General features: G+C 41.3%; 1 protein-coding gene across 2 annotated transcripts in view; it reads right to left on the reverse strand.

Annotated features, from left to right (window-relative positions):
• PDGFD (platelet derived growth factor D) overlaps positions 1 to 12,583 on the reverse strand; it is a 265,927-nt gene that overhangs the window by 7,098 nt on the left and 246,246 nt on the right. For both annotated transcript variants that reach the window (XM_062196942.1, XM_062196941.1), the window contains exon 6: positions 8,882 to 9,096. In XM_062196942.1, coding sequence (XP_062052926.1) covers positions 8,882 to 9,096 — 215 coding nt within the window. The remainder of the gene's footprint in view (positions 1 to 8,881; positions 9,097 to 12,583) is intronic.

Raw genomic sequence — 12,583 nt, forward strand, 5'->3', positions numbered from 1 at the left:
CTGTTTGAACAAAGTGGAAATTGGACTGCTTTACCGGCTGATCACAGCACTGATGTTCAAAGCTTTCAGACCATGTAAGCGTCTTAGGTTGTGGTACACAGTATTGAGAGGAGGAAGAAAGCAAGGCTGATTTGAAGGAGCAGGGAAAGTTAAAAGAAAAATGAAAAGCCTTTATGAAAGAAAGCAAACCGGCTGGTTATGGGTTATCTGGTCACCTTTAAAGGGAAGGAACCACTGAACTAATTATCACAGTGGAGAGAAACTTGCTAATAGGTACCGTCACGAAACACTTTCCTATTTTCCAAGCTGTGATTCACAGCTGCAAGGACATGCACAGAAATAAAATTCCTCTGAGGGGCAGCCAGCCATTTCTCAGCATCTATGGGATAAAATGGTACTGACTCCTCTCCAGTCCCTGGGAAACCACATGAAGCCAGGAATGGCTGACAGCTACTAAATGGAGAGTGACTGAGCCAGCTGATGGTTTTTATGCCACTATACAGAATCAAGGGTGCTCAGTTTTGCAAATTACCACATTACAAAAGATATTTCACTACAGTTACTCGCCTTGTTGCCAATAAACCACTGAATGAATCATTGTTATAAAGCTATTACACTAATAAAACAATACCAGGCAGAAAAGCTGTAGCTGCTGAGTCGGGTGCTTGTTTATTGGGAAAATAAAAAAAGGTTGTTAAGGCCTTGTAACTGTTCCCAAATTAATGGCTGACAAAGGAACACAAGTACATATTTTAGGAGAAATGCATTGTATAAACCTGAATCATGAAGAGTTTATTTAAGATTCCACCTAACTTGTAAAGCAAGCAGTATTCAACACAATTACTTAGAAAACAAAAACAGCAAAAGACTATTTTTCCCCTCTTTTAACTTCTTTCATGTATACAGATTTTATGGAAAATGTGTGTAGAATCAAGATTTTAAGGAATTGTGGTGAATTATTCTGAAATCTATAAGTAAAACTTTTTGAGACAGGGTAATGTATTATACCTGTATAATTCATCAACTGCGGGCAATCATCGCAGTAGATAAAGGCCAAGTGTTGTAACAGAAGTACTTTATATCAAATCAAGAGACACAGTACTCACTAAAAAAGTACACACACGACAAACTGTTCAGCACATTGAGCTAAGAAGTTAAATATGGGGGCCGGCGCTGTGGCACAGTGGGTTGAAGCCCTGGCCTGAAGCGCCGGCATCCCATACGGGTGCTGGTTCGAGACCCCGCTGCCCCACTTCCGATCCAGCTTTCTGCTATGGCCTGGGAAAGCAGTGGCAGATAGCCCAAGTCCTTGGGCCCCTGCACCTATGTGGGAGATTGGGAGGAAGCTCCTAGCTCCTGGCTTCGGATCAGCGCAGCTTCAGCCGTTGCCTCCATCTGGGGAGTGAACCATCGGATGGAAGATCTCTCTCTCTCTCTCTCTCTCTCTGCCTCTCCTCTCTATGTGTAACTCTGACTTTCAAATAAATAAATAAATCTTTAAAAAAAAGAAGTTAAATATGAAGGTGAGAAAAGGCTGCCTCATAGAGAAGGTTTATAAAATGCAGCACTGACATCTGTGGATATTTACTTCATTTTTTGAAGATTTTTTTTTTTTAAATTGAAAAGCAGAGTTAGAGAGAAAGAGGGAAGGAGAGACAGGGAGAGAGGAGGAGGAAGAGGAGGAGACAGGGAGGGAGGGAGGGAGGGGAAGAGAGAGAGAGGGAGAGAAAAACTTCATCTATTAGTTTACTCCTGAAATGGCTGCTCCACACAAGGCTGGGCCAAGCTGAAGCTAGGCGCTTCATCCGGGTCTCCCTCATGGGTGGCAGGGGCTCAGACACTTGGACCATCTTCTGCTGCTTTCTCAAACCATTAGAAAGGAGCTGGTTCAGAAGTGGGGCCACCAGGACTTGAACTGGTGCCGACATTGGATGCCAGCCTTGGTAGCTTACCCTGCTACACCATAAGGGCACCCTGTATAGTTACTTCTAGCAGAAGCTGTCCTTGCACACTCTGGGGTTATCATAAGGTGTATTTAGCTGCAGACCTACTTTATAGATTTAAATAGTTAAACAGCTTTTACAGTCCTATAGAGGATTAATGACTTCCTGTTCAGAGGATCATTGGCAGAAAACATAATAGAAACCTAGTGGGACCCAGATTTTATTGACATTGGGTATTATTCACAACACCAGGGGCCTTGTCTGCCTGGGGAGTATCTTTACCCCATGGCAGGTTTGCCAAGCTTTGGCAAAAAGGTGTGATATGAAGCCAGATTGAGAAGGGGAAGGATGTGTACTTCTTTTCTTAATGGCAACTTCACTCACATAGTAAGTGAGTCTTCCTAACTGAAGTGTAGACATAACTGAGAAGGCCAGACCATAATCTCAGATAAAGTGTCTCACTGTCTTCAGATGCATTGTCACCCGGTAGCCCCATGTGGTAAGCAGCACAGGTGTTATCACTGCCATTGTCTAGAAGAGTGAGTGAACTATTTAATAAGCAGTCTACAAATGTTAAAAGTTCTAGTTTATAGCTTTATTTTATTTCTTTCTTTAGTATTTTGCATTTATCTAGCCCTTCAAGCACCAATCTGTTTATACTCCTTACACATTTTCAGTAAGATTAGATTTGGAGGTAGGATAGAATGTGATAATCGCTATCACATACTTTCAGGTCTGTCTTGGAATTCAGGGAGTAGGTTATTGTGGGGTTTTAGGGAGGAAAGGGGAAGGCCTGGGGGAGTTTTAAGTTGCTGCTCCTCAGTGGCAACTTAACTCTAGAATCTCCTGTCACCCAGCTCTTTAATTTTTTTCACTTTCTTGTCCTTTTTTCTAGGGAAAACGCAGGAAAAATCTGACTCATTGTCTCATCATGTAAAAAAAGGATAGTAGTAGGGAGAGTCTCTGTGAGCTCTAGAAATGCTATTTCTAGAAAAGCATCAAAAAATAGATTTTCTAAGCTTTTCTTATGTTTAGTTATAATCAGAACCCAAATCCTGGCTTTTGCCAGGGAATAGACTCCTTGAAAATAATTTCTTACCTCTTGTTCTCAATTTGGAATTTCAGACAAATAAATTTATTTCAATAACAGATGTTTCAAACATACAAAAGCTACAAGTACTATTCTTTTATCTCAAGTTCGAGACTCAACATTATATGACTAATTATATATATATATTTACATCTCCTAACTCTTAAGTGGTAATAGAATGTAAATTTTTTATATGACAGTCTACATTAAAATAGAAATGATCCTCTGAACTTTCTTTTTTTCATGTTGTCCAGACACAAGAATAGTCCTAGATGCTATAAATGTGTCAATAACAGATGGGTCTAGGTTCTGCTGTCCAATATAGGAGCCACTGGCCCTGCCTTGGTATTTAGATTTTGATTAGTTAATATTAAATAAAATTTAAAAATTCAGCCTCACTTTGTGTTATGAATCGTTCAAGGGCCCGATAGCCACTACTAGTAGTAGCCATGCTACTAGGCAGCATGTTGCTGGTGATTACCACATTAGATAGTGAAGACACAGAACATTCTCGTGACTTTAGAAAGTTCTCCTGGAGAGTATAGGGGGTTATGTCAATATCTTGTTAAAATCATAAGAGTAAGGACAGACACAAAACTAAAGTCTATCTTTCTCTCTCTGCTGCTTCCTGACTTTTTGGTTACTGATCATATAGATGTGGACAAGAGATGAAATGATGAAGAACAGTATGTATTAATGACAAAAGTCACCATATTCTAGAGAATATATTGTTCCTTCATAATGCATTACGAAGAGAAGATAATTGAAATATCAGTGCTGTTGTCTAGACAATGAGTTTTCTAAAATCATCTCCTTTTAAAAATCACGCAAAAATAACTTTATATCCTATGATGAGGATCAGGATACCCTATCCCAAAATATTTCAATGTGAAGCAATGTAGAAAAATGGCAGAAGCAGGAAAGCCACTCTCCACTTCCCCTCCACCCTCTCCCATGAAGTAGGTCATAAAGCCCAGGAAAAGGCTTTGACTTCCCCTAGGACAGCTCAGAGACCTCCATGTGAGGGACGGCTGCCGACATCCAGAGAAGAGGAACATCCTTACTGCTAGAGGAAAAACAGAGAGGAAATGGAACAAACAGGCTTCGCTGAATGTCCCTCAGTTCATTATCACCAGAGTTGTACCCCTCACCCTATCTTATTTCTGCATGACTAGTCACTCTTTTTTTTCTTTTGACAGGCAGAGTGGACAGTGAGAGAGAGAGTCAGAGAGAAAGGTCTTCCTTTTGCTGTTGGTTCACCCTCCAATGGCCGCTGCGGCTGGCGCGCTGCAGCCGGCACACTGCGCTGATCCGAAGCCAGAAGCCAGAAGCCAGATGTTCCTCCTGGTCTCCCATGGGGTGCAGGGCCCAAGCACTTGGGCCATCCTCCACTGCACTCCCGGGCCACAGCAGAGAGCTGGCCTGGAAGAGGGGCAACCGGGACAGAATCTGGCGCCCCGACCAGGACTAGAACCCAGTGTGCCGGTGCCGCAGGCAGAGGATTAGCCTAGTGAGCCGTGGCGCTGGCCAATGAGTAGTCACTCTTCATCAAATCTATTATTTAAAAATCAGGTTAAACAGGCTCCCAAGCCATGTACAACTTAAATAAATCTGTATGCTTTTCTTCTGTTAATTTGTCTTTTGTTATAGAGGCCTCCATCATAAACCCAGGACAGGTGGGAGGGAAGTGATGTTTCCACTTGCACTTCTAAACCCACTTGCTCCAAGAGGCATAGAATGGCTATTAGAAAACAGGTAGAATGCCTTAACAGTGTCTCTCTCAATATTTTTTTAAAAAGTTTTAAAAAGATTTATTATTTGGAGGTCAGAGTCATAGAGAGAGAGGGAGAAACACATAGGGAGAGGATCTTCCATCCAGATGACTACAATGGCCAGTGTTGGGCCAGGCCAAAGCCAGGAGCCAGGAGCCAGGAGCCAGGAGCTTTTCCCAGGTCTCCCACATGGGTGCAGGGGCCCAAACACTTGGGCCATTTTTCACTGCTTCTCCCAGTTGCATTAGCAGGGAGTTGGATCAGAAGTAGAGCATCTGGGACACAAACTGGCATCTATATAGGATGTCAGCATTGCAGTCAGTGCCTTTACCTGCTACACCACAGCACTGGCCCCAGCTTATGTTTTTTAAGGTGAACGAATTTCATTTATTTCATATTTCCAGATTCAAGAGCATAGTGATACTTCCTACCATACCCTCCCACGCTCCCACCCTCCCTCCTCCTTCCTTTCTTATTCCTTCTTTTTTTATAATAACATATTTTCAGTTTATTTCACAGTATGAAATAATTGAGATGGTCACATCTTATTGCATGGTGGAGACTGCTCAAACCCCTACAGAAGAAGTGACATAGCCTGTGCAAAGAGCAATAGTAGTAGCTTCATTAGGAGCTTTCTAATTTCACAGATTTTATTTCCTAGATATTGAGCATTGAAATATTTGTGGAGAATCACACAGGCTATGTGACGAGTTCTCTTTACCCCCTTAAAGGGTGCTCATTTCTCCAAGAAACTCATTGAACATCAGTTTGCAATTATGAGATGTGGAAATTGGTCTCTTCATTTCTCCAAGGTAAGAATACAAAGAATTAACATGTGAGTGCTTCAAAAAGTTCACATAAAATGGAGTCTTATGGTGCAAGAATTTTTTTGAAACCCATGAATATGAGGGGTCTTCAACGGCTTATGGAAAAATGTGTATTACTAAAAACCTGGGCATGGGTAGGAGCCTTGTCAAACAAAGGACTAGGATGTGTCCCTAATGAGACAAAGCTCAGACAACACCACTTCTAGAAGAGGAACAAGCCTTCAGCTATTTTCCACCGGGCACTTGACAGTGATATTTGTGACACCTTTCAAGGGTGTGTTAGGAGCCTGGGAGAATATGACAGGATTGTTTGTTCCAGGTATGCAGTTGCTGAGTGATTGATGCTGTTTTGTCCTTTAGTCTAGCACTTGGCAGTGATTTTGCAGAGAAAGTAAAAATATTATGACACCTGCCTTAAAGAGATGCTATAGAGTGCGTTTTCAAAAGAATATTAACATTTTAGATCTACTTATTACTGAACAGAGAGATCAAGGGTCTTCCCTTCTAGATACTGTGAACAGAAACATACAGGTGACTGTTATTGTGTACAGAGATGAGAAAGGAATGAAAAGAATGGTAACTGGATCCTTCCAGGTTCTTCAGTGTTAACTGTCTGGGAGGCAACCGTCCTTTTGAGTATATGATTAACTCCGCTGTTTCCACAATAAGGAATTTTGAAAGGCAAACTGAAACTTCAATCTGAACAGAGAGTTAAGATAAAAATAAAGCAGTCTACAAAGACATCAAAGGCCTGAACTTGAATGTTCTTTCTCACAGTTATTACAGTGTAGAGATCTTGTCACATCCTGGATTATTTTAGCTCTAACCTGATTATTGTATTCTGTGTTCAGCGTACGACTGAATGTTACAAAATCCACGTTCTTAGAAGTGAAGGGCAACATCCGATCTAGAGGTCATCGGTTCGTACAAAAATAAAACACAATGAGCACAGAGTACCACATTCTCCAGATACGAGAACATTTTTTTTCCCTTTGAAAACAGTGGGTGGAGTAAACAGTTCTTATGACTAAGAAAATATGCTCTAAGTAGGCTAAAATAATGTGCTTCCCTTGTCTAAGGTAGGCATAGTCATTGTGGCATGACCTCCTATACTTCCCAAGTTGAAAATATCAGTTATGACGTGCTCATTTTCATTTAGCCCAGAATACAACTATTATTGTTACATTGTTTTCAGAATAAAAGCAGAACAAATAACAAAAACAAAAAGACCCTCCAAAAACCAGTTTTCTAGAGCTGGAGACTTCACTTAGAGAGAAATAAATATTCTTTTGGTGGACACTGATGAAAAGCAACTCAAATAAATATTCAGACAATAATGCATGATTCATATTTAGCTTATATTTTAAAACACATTTCAGTATGATGGTTCACATCTTATAAAACTTATTTTGCATGCATTCTTTTATTTATCCACAGGAAAACCAAGGAAGAGCTTATCTGATATAATTTCTAACTTCCATTTTACATACAGGAAAATGGAGTCTATAAAATTTAATGATTGGCAAATGCCTCCCACAATTAGGATGTAATTACAAATGCTGTCAATGTCAGGAGAAGTTCCAACTCCTCTTAAGACTATCCTGTCTAGGGGCCGGCACTATGGTGCAATGGGTTAAAGTCCTGGTCTGAAGCACCAGCATCCCATGTGGGTGCAGGTTCTAGTCCCGGCTGCTCCTCTTCCAATCCAACTCTCTGCTATGACCTGGGAAAGCAGAAGATGGCCCAAGCCCTTGGGCCCCTGTACCCTGCTCCTGGCTCCTGGCTTAGGGTTGGCACAGCTCTGGCCGTTGCGGCCATCTGGGGAGTGAACCATCGGATGGAAGACCTCTCTCTATATATATATCTACCTCTCTCTGTAACTCTTTCAAATAAATAAAATAAATCTTTTAAAAAAAAGACTATCCTGTCTTTTACTTCCATAAAGTGTTCTATATTCAAATAGGGACGAACAGTACTACTTGTGATAAGAACACAGACTCCAGAACCAGACGATGAGAGTTGTCTCTGGCTCTGTGACTTAAGGACAGTGTCACACTGGTCAACTTAGTGATCCTCACAGGCCTCAGTTTTTAAAAATGTATCTATTTATGCTATTTATTCAAGAAATGGGAAGACAGCAAGAGTGAGTGAGCCAGAGACAGAGCTCCCATCCCATCTACTAGTTCACTCCCCAAATGCTTATAGTGGCCAGGACTGAGCTGGGTCAAAACCAGGCACTGGTAACTCAATTTGGGTCTCTCACATGGTGGCAGGGATAAAACTCCTTGGGTCATCACCTGCTGCTTTCCAGCGTGTCCACTGTAAGGAAGGTAGAATCGGAAGCAGAATCTGGATTCAAACCCAGGCACTCTGTTATGTGATGCCCACTTACTTCCCAGCTACACCAAATACTCACCTCGGGCTTCAGTCTGTCCACATATCTAATAAGAAATAAAATAGCACATAGCCCTTACAGATTTAAAAACTGTTAAGTCCAAGAATGAATACTCACATACAGTTTGGCACTCAGTAAATGTTCATGGAATTTTGCTCTTATTTTGCTTATGGGTTACTAGTAGATCTCCTTTAATTTTTGTTTCTCTTATACCTTTATATTTATTTTGTATAATCAATAGCAAATTCCCCTGGTAGCACTTAGTAGTATTTAGGAAACATAAGCATTTCCAGAAGGAAAATACTTTCAAGTTAGAAAATGAAAATCTCTGGCAATTTATATTTTTCTATCTTTATTGTTTTTTTATTTTTAATGGCTTTATTGAATTAGAATCGGACTTTCAGCATTGCTAATACAACCTATATTTTCAGTCATATCCTATAAAAGAATACCACAACATTTCTACAAGAAGATCAAATAAACTGAAATTACTGTACCATACATTTGATTACATACACTTCAAAAAGTTCTTGGAAAATGGAAAGATAAGTTTATTTTGGGGTAAAAGAGGTTTGAAATTCATGCATAGTTTTTCTCATAATGCACATTTCCCATGCATTCTAAGACTGTTGTAGGTTCACATACAATAGTGTGAGAAATAGAAAAGATGCAATTTCCCATCACTAGGATACAGGTTGAATTTCAGCTACCAATCATCCTACCTGGGTCCTCTTGTGCCTTGAATAATCTGAACAACTGTGCGTGATGGCCTTGTCTTCCAGTACTCCAGGGATTGCATGACTGATCTAGCTACAAAGGGCTCAATGCAGCATAAGAATTTGAGAATGACATACCTCGTGATATTTTTTCACAGTTTTCCCTGAACTGCATGTGCAGGACTTCCAGTTGACAGTTCCACAGCCACAATTTCCCCCACAGCGCTGTACAAGGAGGCAACGCGGAAAGAAGACCACGTTGGTCAGCTTCAGCTCCTCTCTTAAATTGACTGAGTAATTCCTGGGAGTGCAACTGTAACGTTTGGCATCATCATTGAGCCTGTCCAGGTCAACTGTAAGCAAATACACACATCGTGTAAGCAAACAGACACATTGTGCAAGCACCGCTACTCAGCATGTGCTTCTGAGAAGGCGGTGGGAAGACGCTCTGAGGATAACCTTAACCCCGGGATTTAATCTGTCCTTGAGATCTTAATTATTGGTCACCTAAGGTGGAAAACCTAATTTCTCTTTTGATCCCATCTGCCCTTCAAGAATAACCACAAAAACAGAATGAAAACAGTGGCTAAAACCTGTCTTGGCTGATATTTCTTTACAACTTTTTTAATGCAAAAAAAAAAAAAAACAAAAACAAAAACTGAGGAAAGAAAATGAAACATTAAGCGATTTAAAATAACTGCTTTTTATCTTTAAAAATTAAAACAATTTCTTCTTGACTACAAACAAATCTTAATTCTAAGTCATTTAAATATAATTAATCATATAGAGAATTTATTAAGGACAATCACCCCAATGTATGTACCTGACAATGAAACTTATCCAAGTTGATGTGAAGAAGAAAGAAGTTTGCTTTATTTTAACCTCAAAGTCAACCAACGTGATAAAGGAAATGGTATTTTTTCGTTGATGTGAATATGTGCATATTTGAATACTGGGCCCCATAGGGCAGTATAGCCCAATGGTGAAGCAGGAAAGCGTCAGCTGCCTTCACGTGGGGATTGTGCCTTCTTTTAGGAAAGTTATTTAGTAGCTCTGAGCCTCTGCTTCTTCACAATAACATGTAAGTCTGAAGGATTGAATGAAATGCATTGGGAACTGAGTTGATGTTCACTATTATTATTCATCTTGATCCCATACCCCCAACTCTTACATTTAAATCCAAATGGTCAACAGCTCACTTGGTTAATCCTCTGCCTGCTGTGCCCGCATCCCATATGGGCTCCAGATTCTAGTCCAGGCTGCTCCTCTTTCAGTCCAACTCTCTGCTGTGGACTGGGAGTGCAGTGGAGGATGGCCCAAGTGCTTGGGCTCCTGCACCCGCATGGGATACCAGGAGGAAGCACCTGGCTCCTGGCTTCAGATCCGTGCAGTGCTAGCCATAGCGGCCATTTGTAGGGGTGAACCAACGGAAGGAAGACCTTTCTCTCTGTCTCTCTCTCTCACTGTCTAACTCTGTCAAATAAAAAAGAAAAGAAAAGAAAAGATCTTTTCCCCTCTATTTCTTTCTCTTCCCCATTACTCTAAATAAATGTTTGTCAAGGAGTAGGGCTAGTGGGACTTCAATGAGTTAATAGCATTACACTATTTTCAAATATGCTATGAATATTTAATTGAATTAAACTTATTGGTACATAAATTACTTTTTTAAAACAAGATTCATTTTATCTATTTGAAAGGTAGAGTGAATGTGTATGTGTTTGTGAGAGAGAGAGATCCTTCTCCATCTGCTGACTCGCTCTCCAAATGGCCACAACGGCCAGCACTGAGGCAGCCTTAATTGATGTTAGCAGGGGACTGGATTGGAAGTGGAGCAGCTGGGACACGAACCCGGGGCCCATATAGGATGTCAGCATTGTAAGCATTGTCTTTACTTGCCATGCCACAACACTGGACCCACATCAGTCACAGCACTGGACCCACATAAACTTTAATTAGTGTTCTCAACATTCATCCAATCAATCACTCATTTGCATCTGAATCTTCTGGTTGGTGTGCACATTCAGGAATATCTTCTCACAAGAATGCAGCTAGAAGAAAGACCTTTCGCATGCACCATTTCTGCTATCCTCTCCTTCTGCACCAGCCTGGCCACCACAGGAGGTATCCCAAATATTAGACAGGTATCACCATACTTACTCTGGATTCTAGGCGCAATAATTCCCTTGCTGTTAAAAAAAAGTTACTTAAGAAGCAGTGAGGAGTGACCTTTGGGTATAGAGGTCAAAGGCCAAGGACAGTGCCAGTAAAGTGAAGGGAAAGAAAGTACAGTGTGGGCCAGGAGCCCACTAACCTCATGGAGCCAGCTAATTTCACTGAGGCTGAGAAAAGACTGCTCAGATAGACAGGTGATCCCTTGCACAGGAAATTAAATGGCAACTGGTTTGATGTCCTGCCAGGTGTACATTTTCATATGTGCAACTGCTCTTTGATTCTCAAGGGCAGTGATTTATTTTCAACAGTTATGTGCTGAGCCCAGGACACTGTGGGGACTGTATAAATGCTAAATAATCACTGTGCATAACTTATTGCTGTTTTTTTCTTCCTTTGTAAAGACATGTCATAAGTTGAGCTATAATCAATCCAGATTTAAATTGAATAAACTCTGTCTTGGGAAAGGAACCATTTTATTGCTGCTAAAGCCAGAAAATAACTGCAAGCAAAGCAGGAAGGATTACATAAATGGATTAAGAAATGCAGCAATCATCCATTACAAGTGTCACCTTGAGATAAATACTGATGCTGGCCGATGCATTCCCGGGATTGTGGACAGCGCTGATGCACAGCGCCAAGTCTGCTGCCTGTGATAATGGACTGTATTTGTCTAGCACAGAGGAATAAAGAGATGCAATTAACAGGAAGGCACCAAGCTATATGGGAAGGTGGAGAGGGAAAGGAAGGCTGTAACAGTATTGAGTCACTACTTTAGTTCATCCCTCCGCTAGGCAGCTTACACATGACTGCATTTAGCTGTTCCCTACCATTTGGGGTGGATATTAAGTACCCAAGGTGAACAGTGAATGGCAAAACTGGAATTGAAGGATTTTTCCCCTTTTCTCCATGGGCTCTGCTACATCAAGCAAAGAGGGACAACAGGTAACCCATTAGCTGGAAGGAGAAAACCAACATTGCCAGGGCTGGATCTGGCTTCCCTGGTGGATGCTGGACCAGGGTGCGGTGATGAATGATGACATCGTTATTTACAGGATATTTTCAAGCCATATTAGAGCATGCCCTCGCTGTTGGAATTTAGCTAAATCCTAGAGTGCCCTCAATAAACAGGGAAATGTACATATGCCTTATTCTCCTTGAAACTACTCACATTGTGTGACTGTTTTACTGACAAGTGCTGGTTACCTCCTCCATTTCTTATCTGAGTGAAAAGATTTACAATACTGTCAGTTTTATGCAGGAATTCACTGATGTGACTAAGAACCATGGCCCAGGGTGAGTGCTGTGGAATTCAGCTGCCCTACTTATCAGGGGAATGAAACCACTGAGACACTCAGTGTAGAACTATAACTAAAAGGTTCTTCTGTCTGGATGCAAATGACCTCAAAGCACGATTACAGATGCTCTGCTGGGGATACTGAGTTTCTAGTCAAAGACAACTGATTAGGCAGCCCAGCAGAGCAGGGAGCCAGACAGAGCCTGAGCAGCAACCAAGGCTGCCAGTGCTCCCATCAGAAAGGGAACAGTGGTCTAAGGCTCCTGGGAGTGAGACAAGCCAAGTGCTACAGATCCAGGCAGAGGGGCTGCCCTTTCCATTCCCACTTCAGTCTCCAAATCTGAACATGACAGGGCAGCGAGGATGTTTCAGAT

The sequence above is a fragment of the Lepus europaeus genome, chromosome 7 (genome assembly GCF_033115175.1).
Source record: "Lepus europaeus isolate LE1 chromosome 7, mLepTim1.pri, whole genome shotgun sequence".
Lineage (NCBI taxonomy): Eukaryota > Metazoa > Chordata > Mammalia > Lagomorpha > Leporidae > Lepus > Lepus europaeus.